A 23732-nucleotide genomic window follows, 5' to 3' on the forward strand; every position below is an offset into this window, starting at 1 on the left:
GAACCGTGTTGATTCAAGAATCAATTCTGATTCGAATCGTTACCCGAGAAATATGAATTGGATCAAATGGTTTAAGTATAGCCAAAGATTCGTACCCTTAGTTTTTATGCACCTTTGATTTGATGATTTCCACTTGTATAAAAATAGAGTTTGTAATGTTAGTGATGGGTTCTGGATAGGGTTGTACCAATCTGATATCAGCAAAACAAAACAAGTGTCGGATGATATCAACTTGCATGTAAAATGTGAGACATAAGCTCCAATACAAGCGCGTTTTCAGATGTCAAATTCATTCTAATACAGTAATACCCAGATTACATTCTATTAAGCACAATTATTAAGGAAGTAAGTTACTAGTTGATATTGATATAGGTCTAATGTCAGCCCAAACAAAACAAGTAACGGTTGATATCAGTTTGCATGTAAAATGTCCGATTCAAGCAGTCCTGCAGCGTGTCCTGCAGTTCGATTCAGATTCTTGGGGTGACGATTCCATTCAGAATCAATTCTCAATTCAAACCGATTCTCGCAATATAGTATTTGTTTTGAAAATGATAGTAAAACATTTTCACAACAGATTACAAAACATCCTTTGTATGAATGTTAAGGTGCGGTGAATAAGCGCGGAGACAGCTTAAATTGTTTAGTTTTTTTTTTATAAAACTTGAATATTATAAATCGATTCAGAATCGGATTAAATAAGAATCACAATTCTGATGTGAATGATTTTTTTTAATAAACAAGTATCAAATAATTATAGTTGCATATTACTTACATATACAAAGTCTCCAAGGCAGAATCGTTTTGGAAAGTATCCAGTAACAAACGTGTCCGCATCGTTCAACTTCATGAATTTTTGTGACCACTGTGTGTCGCCCCCCCCCCCCCCCCCCCCCCCCCCCCCCCCCCCAAAAAAATACCACTCCACGTCAGTTTAGTAGGGCGGGGTCGTTAAAACAATGTTGTCCCCTAAGGGGAGCGAGACAAAAATGAATTGAGAACTAGTGATTTAGAGACAGCATGAATGTGTTTGTTATAATTTCACTTGATGTAAGAAAATAATAAAAATATGTACTTGATTGGTGCTGATATCATATGGAGTTAAAAGCGGACTCAGCCAATACTCCTGGCTCTGGCTCCAGTGTCGGTACTGTATCGCACGTGAAAAATATTTCTGGATTCCTTGAAAGTAAACGTTCCAAATCATCTACTCAGCGACTCATATTCATCGTATGTGGAATTAAATCACACAAAGCACCATTATAATTCAGTTGAAGAGACTGTTCAAACTTCTTCACAAAGTACACAGAACAAGAATTATGATGAACATATTGAACCCTTTTCTTTTTTTTTGTTGGATAAAGATTCCATCCATCCATCCATCCATTTTCTTCCGCTTATCTGAGGTCGGGTCGCGGGGGCAGCAGCCTAAGCAGGGAATCCCAGACTTCCCTCTCCCCAGCCACTTCGTCCAGCCCCTCCCGGGGGATCCCGAGGCGTTCCCAGGCCAGCCGGGAGACATAGTCTTCCCAACGTGTCCTGGGTCTTCCCCGTGGCCTCCTACCGGTCGGACATGCCCTAAACACCTCCCGAGGGAGGCGATCGGGTGGCATCCTGACCAGATACCCGAACCACCTCATCTGGCTCCTCTCGATGTGGAGGAGCAGCGGCTTTACTTTGAGCTCCCCCCGGATGACAGAGCTTCTCACCCTATCTCTAAGGGAGAGCCCTGCCACCCGGCGGAGGAAACTCATTTCGGCCGCTTGTACCCGTGATCTTGTCCTTTCGGTCATAACCCAAAGCTCATGACCATAGGTGAGGATGGGAACGTAGATCGACCGGTAAATTGAGAGCTTTGCCTTACGGCTCAGCTCCTTCTTCACCACAACGGATCAATACAGCGTCCGCATTACTGAAGATGCCGCACCGATCCGCCTGTCGATCTCACGATTCACTCTTCCCTCACTCGTGAACAAGACTCCGAGGTACTTGAACTCCTCCACTTGGGGCAGGGTCTCCTCCCCAACCCGGAGATGGCACTCCACCCTTTTCCGGGCGAAAACCATGGACTCGGACTTGGAGGTGCTGATTCTCATCCCAGTCGTTTCACACTCGGCTGCGAACCGATCCAGCGAGAGCTGAAGATCCTGGCCAGATGAAGCCATCAGGACCACATCATCTGCAAAAAGCAGAGACCTAATCCTGCAGCCACCAAACCGGATCCCCTCAACGCCTTGACTGCGCCTAGAAATTCTGTCCATAAAAGTTATGAACAGAATCAGCAGCCTTGGCGGAGTCCAACCCTCACTGGAAACGTGTCCGACTTACTGCCGGCAATGCGGACCAAGCTCTGACACTGATCATACAGGGAGCGGACCGCCAAAATCAGACAGTCCGAGACCCCATACTCTCTGAGCACTCCCCACAGGACTTCCCGAGGGACACGGTCGAATGCCTTCTCCAAGTCCACAAAGCACATGTAGACTGGTTGGGCAAACTCCCATGCACCCTCAAGGACCCTGCCGAGAGTATAGAGCTGGTCCACAGTTCCACGACCAGGACGAAAACCACACTGTTCCTCCTGAATCCGAGGTTCGACTATCCGGCGTAGCCTCTTCTCCAGTACACCTGAATAGACCTTACCGGGAAGGCTGAGGAGTGCGATCCCACGATAGTTAGAACACACCCTCCGGTTCCCCTTCTTAAAGAGAGGAACCACCACCCCGGTCTGCCAATCCTGAGGTACTGCCCCCGATGTCCACGCGATGCTGCAGAGTCTTGTCAACCAAGACAGCCCCACAGCATCCAGAGCCTTAAGGAACTCCGGGCGGATCTCATCCACCCCCGGGGCCCTGCCACCGAGGAGCTTTTTAACTACCTCAGCAACCTCAGCCCCAGAAATAGAAGAGCCCACCACAGATTCCCCAGGCACTGCTTCCTCATAGGAAGACGTGTTGGTGGGATTGAGGAGGTCTTCGAAGTATTCTCTCCACCGATCCACAACATCCGCAGTCGAGGTCAGCAGAACACCATCCTCACCATACACGGTGTTGATAGTGCACTGCTTCCCCTTCCTGAGGCGGCGAATGGTGGTCCAGAATTGCTTCGAAGCCGTCCGGAAGTCGTTTTCCATGGCTTCACCGAACTCCTCCCATGTCCGAGTTTTTGCCTCCGCAACCGCTGAAGCCGCACACCGCTTGGCCTGTCGGTACATGTCCGCTGCCTCAGGAGTCCTATGAGCCAAAAGAACCCGATAGGACTCCTTCTTCAGCTTGACGGCATCCCTCACCGCCGGTGTCCACCAACGGGTTCTAGGATTACCGCCACGACAGGCACCAACTACCTTGCGGCCACAGCTCCAATCAGCTGCCTCGACAATAGAGGCGCGGAACATGGTCCACTCGGACTCAATGTCCAGCACCTCCCTCGTGACATGTTCAAAGTTCTTCCGGAGGTGGGAATTGAAACTCTCTCTGACAGGAGACTCTGCCAGACGTTCCCAGCAAACCCTCACAATGCGTTTGGGCCTGCCAGGTCTGTCCGGCATCCTCCCCCACCATCGCAGCCAACTCACCACCAGGTGTTGATCGGTCGAAAGCTCCGCCCCTCTCTTCACCCGAGTGTCCAAAACATGAGGCCGCAAATCCGTTGAAACAACTACAAAGTCGATCATGGAACTGCGGCCTAGGGTGTCCTGGTGCCAAGTGCACATATGGACACCCTTATGTTTGAACATGGTGTTCATTATGGACAATCTGTGACGGGCACAAAAGTCCAATAACAAAACACCACTCGGGTTCAGATTCGGTCGGCCATTCTTCCCAATCACGCCTCTCCAGGTTTCACTGTCGCTGCCAACATGAGCATTGAAGTCCCCCAGTAGAACGAGGGAATCACCCGGGGGAGCACTCTCAAGTACTCCCTCGAGCGAATCCAAAAAGGGTGGGTACTCTGAGCTGCCGTTGGCGCGTAAGCGCAAACCACAGTCAGGACCCGTTCCCCCACCCGAAGGCGGAGGGAAGCTACCCTCTCGTCCACCGGGTTGAACTCCAACGTGCAGGCTCTGAGCTGGGGGGGCAACAAGAATTGCCACCCCAGCCCGTCGCCTCTCATTGCCGGCAACGCCAGAGTTTGAAGAGAGTCCAGCCCCTCTCGAGAGAACTGGTTCCAGAGCCCTTGCTGTGCGTCGAAGTGAGTCCGACTATATCTAGCCGGAACTTCTCGACCTCGCGCACTAGCTCAGGCTCCTTCCCCCCCAGCGAGGTGACGTTCCACGTCCCAAGAGCTAGCTTCTGTAGCCGAGGATCGGACCGCCAAGTGCCCTGCCCTCGGCTTCTGCCCAGCTCACACTGCACCCGACCTCTATGGCTCCTGCTTTGGGTGGTGAGCCCATTGGAGGGGGGGACCCACGTTGCCTCTTCGGGCTGTGCCCGGCCGGGCCCCATGGGGACAGGCCCGGCCACCAGGCGCTCGCCATCGTGTCCCGCCTCCGGGCCTGGCTCCAGAGGGGGGCCCCGGTGACCCGTGTCCGGGCGAGGGAAATCTGGGTCCTATATTTTTATTCGTCATGGAGGTCTTCGAGCTGCTCTTTGTCTGATCCCTCACCTAGGACCAGTTTGTCTTGGGAGACCCTACCAGGGGGCATAAAGACCCCGGACAACATAGCTCCTAGGATCATTGGGACACGCAAACTCCTCTACCACGGTAAGGTGGCAGCTCAGAGAGGAGTGGATAAAGATTATGTATTGAATATTTGTTTACTTAATATGGTATGTTATTTATGCATTCACTGTTCTGTTACAGAGAACCAGGACATGGCATAAAATTGCTATGGTATGAAAAAGGGTAGGATTAAATAAGCTCAACTTCTTCCTACTCCTTTTCGGACGTGCTGTAATGAAACAAGTGTAAATATGTGATGCATTACATTGTATCGTTCCAAATAAACTGAAACTGAACTAAGTTTAAGGCTCTTGTTACAACTGATGACTGCGTCGGCCTGTGTGATGGCAATAGTGTGTGTGTGTGTGTGTGTGTGTGTGTGTGTGTGTGTGTGTGTGTGTGTGTGTGTGTGTGTGTGTGTGTGTGTGTGTGTCTTTTCAATATAGTGAAAGTGTGTGAAGACGTGATGGTTTAAATGTGTTGCAGAAGGCGAGCACTTTGATGGCCACGCCGCGTGCTGAAGTGTGGGGGCTGCCACAGCTTTCAACTGTCAGGGTTGTGCATGAATGGGGGCCTCCAGAGGGTCCGACTAGGGGGGTCCTGCGGAAAGAAAGGTGGGGGTGACACGGGGCTCTGTGTGGGCTGGGACATCATGGCAGGTCTCCTTTAGAAGATCTCCAGACCAAGGAGGTTAGTCAGGGTGTTGGCACGTTGGCCCCCTGCCGTGTGGCGCACCAGCAAGATGCCAGCTCACCCGCTGAAGAAGGGAGAAGCAGATGTTCTCCTTCATGGAGCTCTGCTCACTTAGCAGGTTCTTCATCCTGGCAGACTGTTCAGATCAACCACTTCATGGCAATTATTCTCTAGCTCATGGATTCTCAAACTGTGGTATGTGTACCACTAGCGGTACGCCAAATAATCAATTAAATATTGTAATGTAATGCCGTGACTCCAGCTAGTATGACTGTTCAAACTGTGTGTGTAATGTTACAGTGGTCAAAAATAAATAAAACCTCTGCCCTGTTTATAATAAATACTTAGGTGTACTACACTACTGTATTTTAATGTTGTCATTATGGTGCTACTTGATGAATGCTTACGTCTACTACGCTACTGTATTTTAATGTTAGTCATTATGGTGGTACTTAATGAATACTTAGGTCTACTACACTACTGTACTTTAATGTTGTTATTATGGTGGTAATTAATGAATACTTTGGTCTCCTACACTACAGTATTTTAATGTTGTCATTATGGTGGTACTTAATGAATACTTAGGTCTACTACCATACTGTATTTCAATGTTGTCATTATGGTGGTCCTTGATGAATACTTAGGTCTACTACACTACTATATTTTAATGTTGTCATTATGGTGGTGCTTGATGAATACTTAGGTCTACTACACTACTGTATTTTAATGTTGTCATTATGGTGGTACTTAATGAATACTTAGGTCTACTACACTACTGTATTTTAATGTTGCCATTATGGTGGTACTTAATGAATACTTAGGTCTACTACACTACTGTATTTAGTGTTGTCATTATGGTGGTACTTAATGAATACTTAGGTTTACAACACTACTGTATTTAGTGTTGTCATTGTGGTATTTAGCGAGCCAAGTGTTTTCTTATGTGGTACTTGGTATAAAAAAAACATTTTTAAAACCATGTTTTCCTTTGCCCGATTGTAACTGCAGACTTAGTTTATCTGAAATATACTGCATCTGAATTATATAAACAACATTATACTTTAAATTTACACTACATAATTCATATTTTTGTTTAAATCTCATTTTTTTATGTAGTCCACATGTCTAACTCAAGGTCCGGGGCCGCCACATCATTAGATGTGGCCCACAAAAGCCTGAAAGTATGTTAGTGTTCATAAAGTACTCTATCTTGTCTAGGGATGTCCCGATCCAGGTTTTTGCACTTCCGATCCGATACCGATATTGTTTTTGCACTTCCGATCCGATACCGATACTGACCGATATCGATACTGACCGATACTGGCCTATCCGAGCATGTATTAAAGTTTAAAGTTATTTAGCCTACTTAGTTGTCAGAATCATGTTGAAAAGGGTGTTAGTACTCTTGATAACAACTAGCCAGCTAAATTAGGGGAGTTTGAATAATACACAATGGTTGGTAACAAGAAACTGACCTGTTTATTCAAGGATTAACACAAAATAGACAAAATTATACATGACAAACAGAAATGGCATCATTGAACTACGGCTGGGTGATATGGCCTTTTTTTAATATTGCGATATTTTAAGGCCATATTGCGATACACGATATATATCTCGATATTTTGCCTTAGCCTTGAATGAACACTTGATGCATATAATCACAGCAGTATGATGATTCTATGTGTTTTGATTGATTGATTGAGACTTTTATTAGTAGGTTGCACAGTGAAGTACATATTCCGTACAATTGACCACTAAATGGTAACACCCCAATAAGTTTTTCAACTTGTTTAAGTCGGGGTCCACTTAAATTGTTTCATGATACAGATATATACTATCAGATATATACTATCACCATAATACAGTCATCACGCAAGATAATCACATTGAATTATTTACATTATTTATAATCCGGGGTGTGGAGGGGGGCGCCGGATGTAAGTGACAAAAAGACAGCCGAAAGAGTTTGATATGAGAATAAATCTAATGTTAAAATATAGGGTAGAAATGCACTCATTTGCAGGAAATGTAGTCTCGATTTTCAAAATTTTCTTTCAAGGCTTGCATGTCTACATTAAAACATTTTTCTTCATACTGCATTAATATATGCTACTTTTAAACTTTCATGCAGAGAAGGAAATCACAACTAAAAAAATCACTAATTTTTTCATACGGTGTTGATGTGGAAATTTTTGCCTCTGCATTTTGATGGTGTGGGCGTGTGGCACCGAATGGAGATAAGCGTCTCGACAGACGTTACAATATTTGAACAATGATGACGAAAACTGTTTTCTCTGTCATGTCCGTGTGTCGAAAATTGTTATGCGCTTATTTTCTTATTTGATTTTGTGCGTGGCATATAATTGCTATGCGCAGAGGACGCTTGAACAGTGCGGAATTGCACAGGCGCGCACCTTAGAGAGAACGTTGGTCACACGGCTGCGCTAGCATCACAGCTAACGTTAGCCATGCTGCTACCTCTCTGCTCGGGGAGGACGTATACATATGTGACGTATGACGTGACAGTATGTGACGTGTGTAAGAAGGTGCGCTTGCTGTCTGTGAGAGGGAGACACAGAAAAGAGTGAGAAGAGCCTGTCGTGTAATGCCAGCAGCTAAAACCAACTGCGTGAGAATCCACAGACCTGTGGATGTGTTGAAGGTGTGCTGGAAAATGCGGAACGGAAATTAGGGAGCAGCAGAAAAGTGGAATGTATTATTTAAATCGGTGCGTTGGAAAACACGGACCGGATTTTTTTTTAACTGGATCTGGATCGGCATTTTCCCATGCCTTGCCGATACGCATTGTTTGGCAAATATCGGCGGCCGATCCGATCCAAATATCGGATCGGGCCATCCCTAATCTTGTCTTACTTGATGTATTTTTTTCTTTCCATTTTCACATAAAAAATACATATACTGCATGCAATTGCATATCTTTTAAACATTGATATTATCTATTAATGCAACTAAATATTATATGATCATACATTCTAAAATATGTTTTGGTTAAAATAAAAATAAATACTTAAATATCTGCATGAGTTACGATTTCAAAGCAAGTTATCCATAAAAAAAATAGTTAAAGTTAAAGTGCCAATGATTGTCACACACACATTAGGTGTGGCGAAATTATTCTCTGCATATGACCCATCACCCTTGATCACCCCCTGGGAGGTGAGGGGTGGCCGCGCCCGGGAATCATTTTGGTGATTTAACCCCCAAATCCAACCCTTGATGCTGAGTGCCAAGCAGGGAGGTAATGGGTCCCATTGTTATAGTCTTTGGTATGACTCGGCCGGGGTTTGAACTTACAACCTACCGATCTCAGGGCGGACACTCTAACCACTAGGCCACTGAGTAGGTTATCATATTGAATGATGGCTAGTGGGCTGCTAGTTTTTTTTTTTACCATTAAAAAAAACTTTGCTGCAGTTTTTCCATTTATGTCCCCACCAAGACCGGTAATACCACACCACCTTGGGTGTGCTCACCCTTTAGAGCACAGCTGCAGAAAATACTTCTTCTCAGGTTTCCTTATAGTTTACATTTTCACACTTTGCACTATTCTGTTGCAAATTATTAAGCTTTTTTTTTTACCTAATTCCTATTTTTGCACCTTCATTTTAAGAGGGTATAGTTAAGTGTTCAATGTGTTTTTCATAATGTTGTTTACATTTAGTGTTTTCCACGCTTGTATTGACATTTCCTTTCCTCTCCGCCTTGATAACTGAGGAGATTATAATCAGAGAAAGTCTACATTTTATACTAAAAAGTTTACATTTAATATTTTTTTTCTCCTGGTCCTTATTATCCATAGGTCATGGAACATTTCAATAACCATCGATATTAAACACTTATATTGTGGTACAGTTTCCAGCAATATCGCAGAGCCCTATCTTCACCTGTTTTTTACTTGTTCATCTACTATTTCCTTTCGGGACCGTCTATTTTGGTGAAGAATGATGACGTTTGCAGTGAGGATTCTGGCGGGAACTCTCGTTCAACCCTTTTTCAATTACGCATGCACCTCCTGGTACCCTAGCACCTCCAAAACCCTCAAATCTAAACTCCAAACATCCCAGAACAAGCTAGTCAGATTACTTCCAGACCTCCACCCCAGATCCCACCTCACTCCTACCCACTTCTCCAAAGTGGGCTGGCTCAGGGTGGAGGACAGAGTAAAACAACTTGCACTGAGCCTAGTCTATAAAATCCGCTACACCTCCCTGATACCGAAGTACACGTCAAACTACTTCCTTAACGTAAATGACCGCCATAACCACAACACCAGGGGAGCTCCACTAACCACGTTAAACCCAGATTCCGAACTAACAAAGGTCTTAACTCATTCTCCTTCTATGCCACATCAATGTGGAATGCGCTCCCAACAGGTATAAAAGAAAGTGCATCTCTATCCTCCTTCAAAACCGCAATAAAAGTTCACCTCCAGGCAGCTACAACCCTAAACTAACACCCTCCCCGGATTGTTGATAATCAAATGTAAACAATCAAATGCAGATACTTTTTCTTATGCCTTCTGATCTCTCTCTCTCTCTCTCTCTCTCTCTCTCTCTCTCTCTCTCTCTCTCTCTCTCTCTCTCTCTCTCTCTCTCTCTCTCTCTCTCTCTTCTCTCTCTCTCTCTCTATCTGCCCACTACTTGCTGTCCATATCCTACCAAGTCAGACCTACACTGTTCCAATATCCATTTCTCTGTTCTCAATTGTTGATGACTGATGATAACAACCAAACCTAACCCCCACCCCCCCCCCCACCCCCCTCCACACCCCAGATTGTAAATAATGTAAATAATTCAATTTGATTATCTTGTGTGATGACTGTATTATGGTGATAGTTTATATCTGATAGTATATATCTTCATCATGAATCAATTTAAGTGGACCCCGACTTAAACAAGTTGAAAAACTTATTCGGGTGTTACCATTTAGTGGTCAATTGTACGGAATATGTACTTCACTGTGCAACCTACTAATAAAAGTCTCAATCAATCAATCAATCAATCAATCAATCAAAGAGCCGTTGTCATCAAATGTGACAAGGACAAACCGCCCTTCCTAAGGAGTGCAACTGAAACTCTAAAAATTATAATATCTTGCAAAGATTTGTCTGTACTAGAAATTAGCATTACAAGGTGAAAGTGATATATCGCTCATAACATGCAACTCAAGATAATTCAATACTGATTTTGATGATTATATTATGGCTTACGGTCTATGAAAACCTCAAAAACGAAGCCATGATCATCAAAATTATAACATATTTCAGATTGTATGCAATAGGTTTATATCACATATTAATTTCACATTTGAAAAGAACACGATATTCTAATGTTTATAAATCTGTTCTTGGGACCAAGCAGTAGTCCGATATATTGGGGGTAGCCGTGAGTGGCAAGGTGCCTCCCTTTCCCCCGTGGCCATGCGGGAATTGTACCTCTTTGCTTCAAACTATCCCACTGTAAATAAAAGAAGTAAGAATCTGAAAATGGACAAAGTATGAACCCGTCGAAGGACAGCAAAAATGTGGAGCCTCCAAAGGGCATGGACAAACCCAGCTCATTAGCATCAAAGCTACATTTGGAAAAACAATAGTGGGTCTACTGTAAAAAATTTAAATATCAAATACATGAATAGAAAGTATTCCTGATTGAAGGTATACTTCCCAGGCAGATGCCTATATGGAAAGCACATTATCACCGTGTCGGCCCTGAAGTGCAATTGCCTTGTTGCGTGGCGCACAGGTCAGCGAGAATGTCTCCTGTGCAGCCCATCTCAGATTTACAGCACCTTGGAGGACGGCTCTGATCTGGCAGAGGCTTTGAAGGGAAAGTGTAGCATCAGTGGCTCACTTTGAACCTGCCATCCTGAGGGAGACCCTCGGTCCCACCAGAGTGGAACAGGACAGTAAATCTTCACTTTTTGTACTGTGTTAATTCCATAGACTCGCCAATGCCGACTGACGGGTTAACAACTGTGGCTTGGCTCCATGGTGGCCTCCCCACTTTCACCCGTGAACTGAGACCTCGTCTTTTTCCCTTCAGTTTTGGCGCACATACTTCCTCTTCTCTTTATGGCAAGTGTATTTTCATCTCCTACAGCCTCCATTGTTAACCTAATGCCACCTGATTGTGCATTAAGACCATGACACATGACACATTTTAGCCTTCCAGCTAAAAAAAAATCTAATTGTCAGTGAAAAAGGTCAGAAAAAATTGCATTTGATTCAGTAACATTTTATTGTATTATTGTAATTTTTTATAAAGTTTTTGCCATTGTTGCTTTACAAGTGGACCGTTGTTACACAGCACATTTCAAGATCAATTCATAGAAAAATAAATGCGAATCAAATAATAGCTTACAAAAAAATGTTGGTCGGTATAACAAAGAGGAGGAAAAAATATGAAATGATGAAAATTTGATAAAATGAAGAGTGGCCCTTAATTACAATTATCCCTTAATCACAAATGTTTCAAAGGGGTGCACAAGCCACAACGACAACCTCGGATCAGATCAAGAAAAAAGTAAATCCAATGGGCACAATGAGAAACCCTGGAAGGGACCGCAGATGTGGGGACCCCCGACTGGGCGACCGGTGCAATGGATACCGAGTGGATACGGTTAATAATGTGAGAGTCCAGTTCATAGTGGGGCTTATTATTTTAAATATGTGGAGGGAATTAAGGCTGAGCGATAATATTTATTGTGATAGACCTGTAATCGATATCAATAAAAAATGCGTTTGATATTTTTTTTTCCTTCTATGTTGGACAAAAGCGGAAGTTGCGAAGCAAGTTGGTTGCATGAACAAAGCCACGCCTCAGCCCTGGTTGAATGACGTCACTCGGGCTGCCAGGCGCGTATGTATTAGAGCAGAGAGAAAATGGAAAAAAGACAGGCTGCATGTGTCCTTTGCCATTTTTAAAGAAAGCCTGTTTTCCTTTCAGATGACTGTAAAAGCAGAAATGAATATATATCTATCTCAGATTACATCTTCTAACTGTAACAACCCCAGAGTTCTGTTTAAAACTATTAACACTGTCATTGATGCTCCCAAATCTGCTGGTTTTGATGCTTCTTTTGAATTCTGTGAAAATTGTCTCCATTTTTTCACTGACAAAATTGTGTCAACTAGAGCCAGTCTATCTCAGCCTTCATATGATCCTTCTGTTCCCCTGCATTTCTCTTCTGTTTTCCATCAGTTTGAGCCGGTGTCCTTTTCTTTTTTAAGTGACACAGTTAGTCATATGAAGCCCTCTGGTTCTCCTGCAGATGCCCTCCCACCTCGCCTGTTTAAGGAGGTACTTGCTACTATTGGATCAAGTGTCCTTAACATTATCAATAGTAGCCTCTCTTCTGGAATAGTTCCAGTAGAGTTTAAACATGCAGTGGTACGACCTCTACTTAAAAAACCCAGCCTCGACCCCTCTCTCCTCTCTAACTTCAGACCTATCTCTAATCTTCCATACATTTCCAAAATATTAGAGAAGGTTGTCTACAGTCAGTTGTTGCCCTTCTTAGAGGATAATGGTATCACTGAGCTGTTCCAGTCCGGTTTTAAAGCCCTCCACAGCACAGAGTCAGCGCTTCTAAAAGTTTTTAACGATATCCTCCTGTCCACTGATTCTGGTAAATATGTTGTCCTGGTGCTTTTAGATCTGTCTGCTGCGTTCGACACCGTCGACCACGCCACCTTAATCACTCGTCTTGAGAACTGTGTGGGCATTAAGGGCGCCGCCCTCAACTGGTTCCGGTCGTACCTAACCGACAGGAGTTTTTGTGTAAAAGTAGACAGTTTTATGTCGTCCACAGCTCCTTTACCACATGGGGTCCCCCAGGTCTCAATCCTTGCCCCAATTTTATTTGCGCTTTACCTTCTCCCCCTTGGTTCTATTTTTAGGAAGTACAGTATTGCATTTCATTTTTATGCCGATGATTGCCAGATTTATTTTCCCATGGCACAAAATAACACGGTTCAACGTCTTATTGACTGCCTGCACGACATCAAAGTCTGGCTTTCAGCTAACTTCCTGAGCCTAAATGAAGATAAAACAGAAGTTATGTTGTTCGGTCCAAGTCGCTCTCCCTCCCCCAACGTTGACCTCGGCACTCTGACCCCGTATCTCAGCGACTCTGTCACAAACCTGGGGGTAAAGTTCGACTCAGATTTTAAATTCGAAAAACAAATCAGCAGCGTCGTTCAAAAAAGCTTTTATCAATTACGCCAAATAGCGAAAGTGAAACCGCTTCTATCAAGACATGATCTCGAGAAATTAATCCACGCTTTTATCTCGACTCGTCTTGATTATTGTAATGCCCTGTATGTAGGCATTAGCCAGGCCTCCCTCGCCCGCCTGTAGCTCGTGCAGAACTCTGCTGCTCGTCTGCTAACACAGACCCGCAGACGTGAGCACATCACCCCTATTTTAGCGTCCCTTCACTGGCTCCCTGTGCGTTACTGAATACATTTTAAACTCCTTTTATTTGTTTTTAAATGTCTAAACAACCTCGCGCCAACCTATCTCTCCGACCTCCTTCAGCCTTACTGCCCCACCCGATCCTTAAGATCAGCCGATCAGCTGCTGTTGACGGTCCCTGACACAAGGCTGAAGCTTAGAGGTGACAGAGCTTTCGCCGTTGCTGCTCCCAAGCTCTGGAACGACCTACCCCTGAGTGTTAGACAAGCCTCCTCTCTTCCTGTTTTTAAATCTCTCTTAAAAACATACTTTTATTCCATGGCTTTTAACACTGAGTGATATCCATCCTGCAATGGCGCCCCATAATACACCTGCTGTGATCCTGTTTTTATGTTTTTATGTTTTTATTAATTCTATTTTAATTATTTATTTTTTATCGTGTTCTGTTTGTGGTGTGTTGTGTTTGCTCGGTACTCGTTTTATCTTTTAACCTGCTCATTGTACAGCACTTTGGCTACCCATGTGGTAAATTTTAAATGTGCTTTATAAATAAAGTTGATTTGATTTGGTAACACCGGAAGTGATCACTGATCAGTGGGAGTGACACGCTAACAGCCAATCAACTATCATGTTAAGTGGCGCCATCTTGTTGTCTGGCGGTTGATACTTTGCATGGAGTGAGAAGAGAAAATAAAAATGAAGACATTGTGGATAAAACAGGAAGTGTCACCTCGACAGTATGGCAGTTGTTTTTTGTTTTTTTTCAAACGGACCGTAGTCAGACCAATGTGCTCTGTAAATGATGCAAGGCGCTCGTCCCCACCAAGACCGATAATATCGCACCACCTTAGCCGTGCTTACCATTTAGAGCACTGCTATAACTAAACCTGCATAAAAGTTCTCAGGTTTCTCTGTTTACATGTTCACACTTTGCACTATTTTGTTACACTTTATTAACCATTTCTAACATATTCTTTATTTTTGCACCTTCATTTTAAGAGTTTATTGTTTAATGTTCAATGATTTGAGAATGTTTACATTGAGTGTTTTCCACGCTTGTGTTGACATTTCCTTTCCTTTTTGCCTAAATAGCTAAAGAGGATTATAATCAGAGGAAGGTTACGTTTGAAATAAAAAATCTTCACATTTAATATTTTTTTCCTCCTGGTCCTTATTTTGTATGATATGAGACTTACATTGTTGTCACAATAACCCATTGAACAATGAGGTTGATTGTTGATTTGTATGCCATTATTTAAATAGAGTCCATGGCGACTTGTCCAGGGTGTACCTCGCCTTCCGCCCGACTGCAGATTTGTATGCCATTATTTAAATAGAGTTGAATGTCCATGCGAACTTGTCCAGGGTGTACCTCGCCTTCCGCCCGACTGCAGCTGGGATACAGCTGGGCTGCAGCACCCCCCGCCACCCAGAAAGGGACAAGCAGTAGAAAATGGATGGATGAATATCCAGGTGCAAATACAGCATGAGTGCTAACAGTATTTGCTAACATGTTTACTTCATTTGAGCACAGCATGGCGTTGGAAGCAGCTGTGCTCTTCCGCTCACAATCGATGGCGGTCCTGAAGTCTTGACTTGATCAACAAACATGTTGGTGTCATACAACTCCCAGCTTTTTCTTGGCAACCGGTGGGCTTGTTGACTTTGTAGGCTGAAGGTACAGTAATGTTCTCACATGTCAGAGTGCCTTTACCTGCCAGTGAGCTGTTTCAGTCGACACCTAGCCCAGATTGTTTGTTTTTGTTCACCCACCTCCCAAGTGTTCCCTTCTTAGAGACTGGCAGGCTTTCTCGTGTCTTTAAGCAAACAAAGGCTATGCCTATTATATGGTAAGTGGGTCTCGTGTTTCTCTGCCCCCGCCCAGTATGGGCCACTTTCCAGGGGACTGATATCTTGGCAGGGGCCAAAATGTCAGGGGATGGTGTAATTGATTGTCTTGATATTTGAGTCCCAAATCCTTCTGAGAGAGACAAGGACCCCACATCTTTGACTTTAGAGGAACTGAAAGGTGGCGGCATATTTCCGTCGTCCCATCACAAGATGCTAAGTAGCTTTTGAACAAGGGATGTTATTTTTGTAGCCCCGGCTGAAGGTTAGCCAAATGAAAACCTCGAGGCTGAAATCAAGTCTGCTCTCCAATGAGTTTATTGAGTAAAGCTCTTGTTGTGATGTTGCCTGCAGGAAAGTCACGTCTGAAGGATTCCATATCTACTTCCAGTCATCCGCTTGTTTGTTGTCGTTCTTCTCAAGTGAATATTTCCTATTCTTGTTTTTCACGATCTTATTACTCAAACAGGAAGAGTTTTATTAGAGTATTACTTGATATATTTCTGAAATGTAATTTAGATTTGTTTCTCAGACTTTTGGGACCTGGGGCAAATAAAGGCTCAAAGAAAAGAAAACTACATAAGAAACAGAGTAGGCTATTAAACCTTATTCCTCGATACTGATCTGCTGTAGCAGACCTACATCTGCTCCATCTGGCTTTGCTGTTATCCTCTGCAAGAATGCAAGACCTGACCAGCGTTTCCAAGTATGGGAGTGTATCACAAGATAAGTGGCTTTCCTTATCACAAATATCGAATACCTGTTTGTCTTTGGACCTAAGACACTAATCGGGTACAAGAAGACACACACTTGACTCCAGGGATTGTGCTTCAAATAGTCAGACTGGGAAGTTCCTTTTAGGATCTAAAGGAATTTAACGGAAAAGAGAAGTGAATTTCCTATTATAACGTGGGTTATTGTAGCAACCCCCCTGGTGCCATGCAAATATGCTCTCTTGGTCATAGTTCTGTGTGAACAGCACTTTTCAAGTCTTAGGCAGTGGGACATAAAATACGGTGGACAGCAACTTTTTTTTTATAAGAAGACCTTTACTGGAAAAAGTCCATAGACTCAGGGAAAGTTGAATTCTGAGCATTGTTTGCTTTTACAGAATGGGACTGTAAGTGGAACCAATTGGCCCCAATTCCTTTTGACTAAAAGTAGTCCATAGACTCAGGAAATGACTAACTTTCCTGAATGGTACCCCAAAAAGGACCATCTCCCCCTAAAGGTCCCAAATGACCCTGAAATTTTCCCAAAGCACCAAAAAATGGACTCACTCTTAAAAGTCCCATTGCTCCAAAAAGTCTGAAATGAGCAAGGCCATTTTGGACCTTTTTGGGCACCCTGTTTATCATTTAGACTATTTGGGTTGGGATCTTTCTGGACCCGGCCAGGGCCTAAATGATACATTATAGATGCTTAGAAAAAACAGGCTCAGGTTAGGGTGCGAAGAAAACAATAAAGTACCTTCTAACCCTACTGTTACCCCAAATAGTCCCAAGGTCCCAAAAGTACCCCAAAATGGACTTGCCCCTAAAAGTCACCACGGTCCAAAAGGTTTGAAATGTAGCCAGTCCAGGGATGAGACCAGGGTCCTTTTTTGTCCAACTAGGACCTTTTTGGGCTCCTCGTTTATCATTGGGACCATTTGGGTTCATTTGGGACCTTCCCCGACCCCTCCAGTGAGTTAAATTTGGACCTTGTAGATACTTTAGATTAGGATTTGGGAAAAAACAATAAAGTACCTTCTAACCCTACTGTTGGAAAGGACTTACAAACCTGAAAGTCCCAAATAACCCCAAACTGTTGCAAGGTCTTAAAGTACCCCAAAATCGACTGAAATGTACTCAAAAAGTACAGAGGTGGGTCCCTTTTGGGTCAACTTTGGACCTTTTTGGGCACCACATTTCTCATTGGGACGGTTTGGGTGATCCCTTCAGGGCCAGAATGGGTTAAAATTGGACCTTGTAGATACTTGAGATGAAGGTTAGGATTAGGGAAGCTCACACTCCTCTTGCCTCGTTGTCCAAAAGAAGTCTGGTACAGCTCTCATACCACCTCCAAAGTTGGAATATTGTCGGAAAGGCTCGGTTCCCACCAGTCCATGTCTGTATCTTCAATGCAGAACTGGAAAAATACAACAGGCTGTGCAGAAGTGGGGACTTCTTCTTTTGCTCCTTCTCTTGCCTTTAAGGCCCAGACCAGATTTAAACCTTTCAGTTTGACGCTGCTTCTGTGAAAACATTTATTTGTTCTTATTAGATCTGGGAAAGCAATCCTGACTATCCAAAACACCGGTCTAGTTTTTCTTCGGTCCTTTCCTCCAGTCTGCTTTCATGGCGTGCTGAGTAGACCATCAGCAGGGTTTGGACTGGCAGAAGACCTGAGCCAAGTTTATTTATTCTGACGGGATATCCTCTTCCACTTGACATTCGTCTACCAGTGAGTGTCACATGGCGCGGCCTGGCATGGAGCAGGGAAGCAGCCGGGTGCCATGCGTGGTCCATCAGTGCTCTAAGCTGCTGGAACTGGGTTTGCAGCTTATGTCTGGCTAATGTCTGCACAGCTGCTGCCTGCACTCACTGGGTCAGTGTCAGACATTATTTTTGATGCTGGCAATTAGAGGGGAAGTAGAAAAGGAATGTTGAAATATTCATGAATTATCAGTTACTGATGACTTAAGTACTGTATTTTTCGAACTTAAGAGGCGCACTGCTGATGAGCGGGGCTATTCAGGTCTATTTTCATGCAAAAGGCACATTAAAGGGGTCATATTATGATTTTATTCTACATTTAAAACACTTCTTTGTGGTCTACATCAGTGGTCCCCAACCTTTTTGCAACTGCGGACTGGTCAACGCTTGAAAATTTGTCCCACGGACCGGGGGGGGGGGGAGGGGTGTTGTCATAAAAAAATACAATCATGTGTGCTTATCCCTGCAGACTGTATTGATCTATATTGACATATAATGTAGGAACCAGAAATATTAATAACAGAAAGAAACAACCCTTTTGTGCGAATGAGTGTGAATGGGGGAGGGAGGTTTTTTGGGTTGGTGCACTAATTGTAAGTGTATCTTGTGTTTTTTATATTGATTTAATTAAAAAATTAAAAAATAATATATATATATATATATTTGCTTTTTTTTCTTTTTTTTTTTCCTTGTGTGGCCCGGTACCAATCGATCCACGGACCGGTACCGGGCCGCGGGCCGGTACCGGGCCGCGGGCCGGTGGTTGGGGACCACTGGTCTACATAACATATAATGGTGGTTCTTTGGTCAAAATGTTGCATAGATTATGTTTAACAGATCATCTTCAAGTCACTTCTCTTCAGTTCTCTCAGACCGTTTTGTGGGCGGTCTTATTTACGTGACTCCGTTACGACAACGTCTTCTCCCCGTCTTCTTTGTTGTAGCGGTGTAGCGTGCAAAGACGAGAGTGGAAGAAGTGTCAAAAGATGGAGCTAACTGTTTTAATGACATTTAAACTTTACTTAAATCATCTTCTTAATCGTGGCTCACTAGAGCAATAACAAGGCCGGAAATGTGTCCTGTGAAAAACCGTCCGTCCGCAACTCTCTAATAATTTAAGTTCCGTGGGTGAGTTATGTAAACCCACTACACCGGTAGTTTTTAGCGCTTCCATAACGAGTCTACTGACAGATATAAGTAAGAACTTTACGCTACTTTATATTAAAAATGGCAACAGCGGAGAGTGAATGCCCCACAACAACGAACGGACTACAATGGCGGACGCGCCCAATTTTTCAGGACTTATGCAGATCCCAAATACACATCAGCAGGTACCAGAAGGTAATAAAAGTTAGTTTTGCATAATTTTGTGAAACAAAACGCCAGGTAATATGTCTGCTAATAGGTGCCATTTTGCAGTCTTTATACACACACTATGGTAGCCGTAATGCTCCGACAATCCATCCAGCAATGCGGCTTTGTAGCTTAGCAAAGTCGTACTAAAACATTTTGACAGGTCTTTGAGCACCGTGTGTAATGTTTTATATTCTCAATAAAACATCAACGTTTTGGTGGTGTTTACTGGCGTTATATTGCAGTCTACACAAATCTCTTATGTGTGACTGCCATCTCCTGGTCACACTTATTACTACACCATGTACCAAATAAAATAGCTTTGAGGTCGGAAAGCACAGCCACAGCTTAGGCGCACTGAGTTATAAGGCGCACTGTCGATTTTTGAGAAAATGAAAGGATTTTAAGTGTGCCTTATTGTCCGAAAAATACCGTGGTTCACCGACCGTTCAGATTGTCTTCAAATCAAATGTTGAAAAGCAGTGCTTTATGTATTTATAGGTCACTTGACACCTGTAACATTCTAACCACTCTTCAGTTGAAATATTCAAGGAGTAAACTAACATCTCGCCGTTTTTTCCTAGCGATATTGTCGAGTTGAGAGCCAGTATATCCGCTGATTCGACTTATATAGCTAGTGGAATTTTTTAGTTTCAAACTTTTGAAAACTCAAAGGCAATTCATCAGCAGCAACAACTCCAGTAGCTCGCATGACCTCTCGGCTCTTGATAGTCATTCCTTGGTCTTAGCTCCTACAATAACAATGTCGCTGTAGCTTGGTTAATACGCAGGTCATGACAGGTAAATGAAGCCTTGTTGGCCTTTTTTAGATGTTTTTAAGAGTGCTTTACAGGCAAATTAGTACAATCCACATGACCTGCATTGATAGCCTCCTGATGCTAACAGTTTTTTACTAAGAATATGTTTTAAACATATGGTAAGCCGTAAGCTACTAGGAGCTAGCAGTTACACAACAGCACACAAGCTAGACGTACGTAAAAATAATTGAACAATATTGCAGTGTAAAAAAGAATATTTGTCAATATAAACAAGTATCAAATAATTATGGTTGCATATTACTTACACATACAAAGCCTCCAAGGCAGAAGCGTATTAGAAAGTATCCAGTAACAAACGTGTCCACATCATACAACTTACTACGTCATGAGCGTAACTTCATGAGTTAATGTGACCAGTGGGTGTCAATTACCACTTCACATCAACTTAAAGACATAACACCATTCCAGTCGGTTAGTCATAAAGAAGTTAGTATTTTTCATACCTACGATTGTTCTCTGTTTGACTCATTCCACCTTGACCATTCCACACTACATGTAATCAAGTATGTCTGATTGGTGAGTTGTGTTCATCCACCAACCAGCCCAAACTGTTTTGCTTTCACTGGCGATGTCCCAAGTGACCAGTGAGACTGAGTTCTAGCTGCAGGAGTGCAGGTGATTATAGATTATTTTGGACAGCCTTCTGCATGTATGTACAGTAAATCCGCTTTCTGGCCACGCCTGGGCGGCCTGCATGACCTAGAAGAAGACTAGACTGGGTGACCCACTGGTCCTTCTAGGAGCCATCTGGCAACGCCATACTTTTGTGGCTTACTCTTCCCGCTGCCTCACGCAAGTCCTTAAGTGCGCTTAGGACGACTTAATCTTCCAGAAACGGGTTTTGGCCGCACTGTGGATGTTAGGTCATGGGGTTCCTTCAGCCTGGTCACACCAAAGTGAAAGAACTGGATTGTCTCGTATGTTCAAAACCTATCAGATGTTTGTGGCTGAGACCACGCTTCATGATTTGCAGAGGAGGAACTCAGGCTATGGAAGAGAAGGTCCTTTGTCAGAGTGCCAGTGCGTCTCCCAGAAGAGGGCACACACAGTCTGTGTCTGAAGCTGGTGGCTGGACCGGGACAGATCACGTTACCCAGACAGATTTGTTAACACTGTTTGGGTCTGCTCGCCTTTCTAACCGGGCCACTGAGCCAAGTGCGGCTGAGGTGACTTAATCTGTCATTAAACTCACATTACAGACAACGGCACTCACTCTCCCGCTGGCTGGCATGGCTGACTGCATCCGACACGAGACCCACCATCCTGGGCATGCCACATGCCAATCTTGGACTTGGCATGACGTAACCATAGCAACAGTTCAGTCCAGTATACATAGGATTGATTATTAAATAGGAAATGGAAAAATATAAAACATCAATAATATTGACTATGATGAAAAGAAGTTGGAGAAAAAATCGATTTAGATTTATTGATAAATAGGAGTTGGGAAAAAAACATGATACTGGCTCTTATGTATTGATAAATAAGAGTAAACGAGGTAAAACACCAACTGATTTATAGATAAATGGGGTTTGGAAAAATTAATCATCATTAATATTGACTTATGTATTGATGAATAGGAGTTAACAAGGTAAAACATCCATAATATTGACTAGAATTGATTGCTAAATAGGAGTTAACAAGGTAAAACATCAATAATATTGACTCAAATTGATTGATAAATAGGAGTTAACAAGGTAAAACATCAATAATATTGACTTATTTATTGATAAATAGGAGTTAACAAATTAAAACATCAATAATATTGACTAGAATTGATTCATAAATAGGAAATAACAAGGTAAAACATCAATAATATTGATTTATTTATTGATAAATAGGAGTTAAAAAGGTAAAACATCAATAATATTGAGTTATTTATTGACAAGTAGGAGTTAACAAAGTAAAACATCAATAATATTGACTAGAATTGATTCATAAATAGGAAATAACAAGGTAAAACATCAATCATATTGACGTATTTATTGATAAATAGGAATTAACAAGGTAAAACATCAATAATATTGACTTATTTATTAATAAATAGGCGTTAACAAGGTAAAACATTAATAATATTGACTTATGTATTAATAAATAGGAGTTAACTAGGTAAAACATCAATAATATAGGCTTGTTTATTAATAAATAGGAGATAAAAAGGTAAAACATCAATAATATTGACTTATTTATTAATAAATAGGAGTTAACAAAGTAAAACATCCATAATAGTGACTTATTTAATGATGAATAACAGTTAACAAAGTAAAACATCAATAATATTGACTAGAATTGATTGATAAATAGGAGATAACAAGGTAAAACATTAATAATATTGACTTATTTATTGATGAATAGGAGTTAACAAAGTAAAAAATCAATAATATTGACTGGAATTGATTGATAATTAGGAGTTGAAAAAATAAAACATCAATTGTATTGATTAGGATCCATCCATCCATCCATCTTCTTCCGCTTATCCGAGGTCGGGTCGCGGGGGCAGCAGCTTAAGCAGGGAAGCCCAGACTTCCCTCTCCCCAGCCACTTCGTCCAGCTCTTCCTGTGGGACCCCGAGGCGTTCCCAGGCCAGCCGGGAGACATAGTCTTCCCAACGTGTCCTGGGTCTTCCCCGCGGCCTCCTACCGGTGGGACGTGCCCTAAACACCTCCCTAGGGAGGCGTTCGGGTGGCATCCTGACCAGATGCCCGAACCACCTCATCTGGCTCCTCTCGATGTGGAGGAGCAGCGGCTTTACTTTGAGCTCCTCCCGGATGGCAGAGCTTCTCACCCTATCTCTAAGGGAGAGCCCCGCCACCCGGCGGAGGAAACTCATTTCGGCCGCTTGGTCATAACCCAAAGCTCATGACCATAGGTGAGGATGGGAACGTAGATCGACCGGTAAATTGAGAGCTTTGCCTTCCGGCTCAGCTCCTTCTTCACCACAACGGATCGATACAGCGTCCGCATTACTGAAGACGCCGCACCGATCCGCCTGTCGATCTCACGATCCACTCTTCCCCCACTCGTGAACAAGACTCCGAGGTACTTGAACTCCTCCACTTGGGGCAAGATCTCCTCCCCAACCCGGAGATGGCACTACCCTTTTCCGGGCGAGAACCATGGACTCGGACCTGGAGGTGCTGATTCTCATCCCAGTCGCTTCACACTCAGCTGCGAACCGATCCAGTGAGAGCTGAAGATCCTGGCCAGATGAAGCCATCAGGACCACATCATCTGCAAAAAGCAGAGACCTAATCCTGCAGCCACCAAACCAGATCCCCTCAACGCCTTGACTGCGCCTAGAAATTCTGTCCATAAAAGTTATGAACAGAATCGGTGACAAAGGGCAGCCTTGGCTGATTAGGATGTATTGATAAAAAGGAAATGAAAAAAAACAATAACATTTACTGGTTTTTTTTTTAGAA

General features: G+C 43.2%; 1 protein-coding gene across 7 annotated transcripts in view; it reads left to right on the forward strand.

Annotated features, from left to right (window-relative positions):
• Positions 1–23732, forward strand: part of LOC133623351 (ADP-ribosylation factor-like protein 15) — a 314561-nt gene that overhangs the window by 286555 nt on the left and 4274 nt on the right. The window contains exon 5 of one of the 7 annotated variants that reach the window (XM_061986570.1): positions 5149–5315. The exons of 5 other annotated variants lie outside the window; for them this stretch is intronic. In XM_061986570.1, coding sequence (XP_061842554.1) covers positions 5149–5286 — 138 coding nt within the window. In that variant the 3' untranslated portion in view covers positions 5287–5315. Of the gene's footprint in view, positions 1–4609; positions 4952–5148; positions 5316–23732 lie in introns of those variants that run through there. One more of the 7 variants, XM_061986576.2, reaches the window with a different exon arrangement.

Source organism: Nerophis lumbriciformis, linkage group LG12 (genome assembly GCF_033978685.3).
Source record: "Nerophis lumbriciformis linkage group LG12, RoL_Nlum_v2.1, whole genome shotgun sequence".
Taxonomy (NCBI): Eukaryota; Metazoa; Chordata; class Actinopteri; order Syngnathiformes; family Syngnathidae; genus Nerophis; species Nerophis lumbriciformis.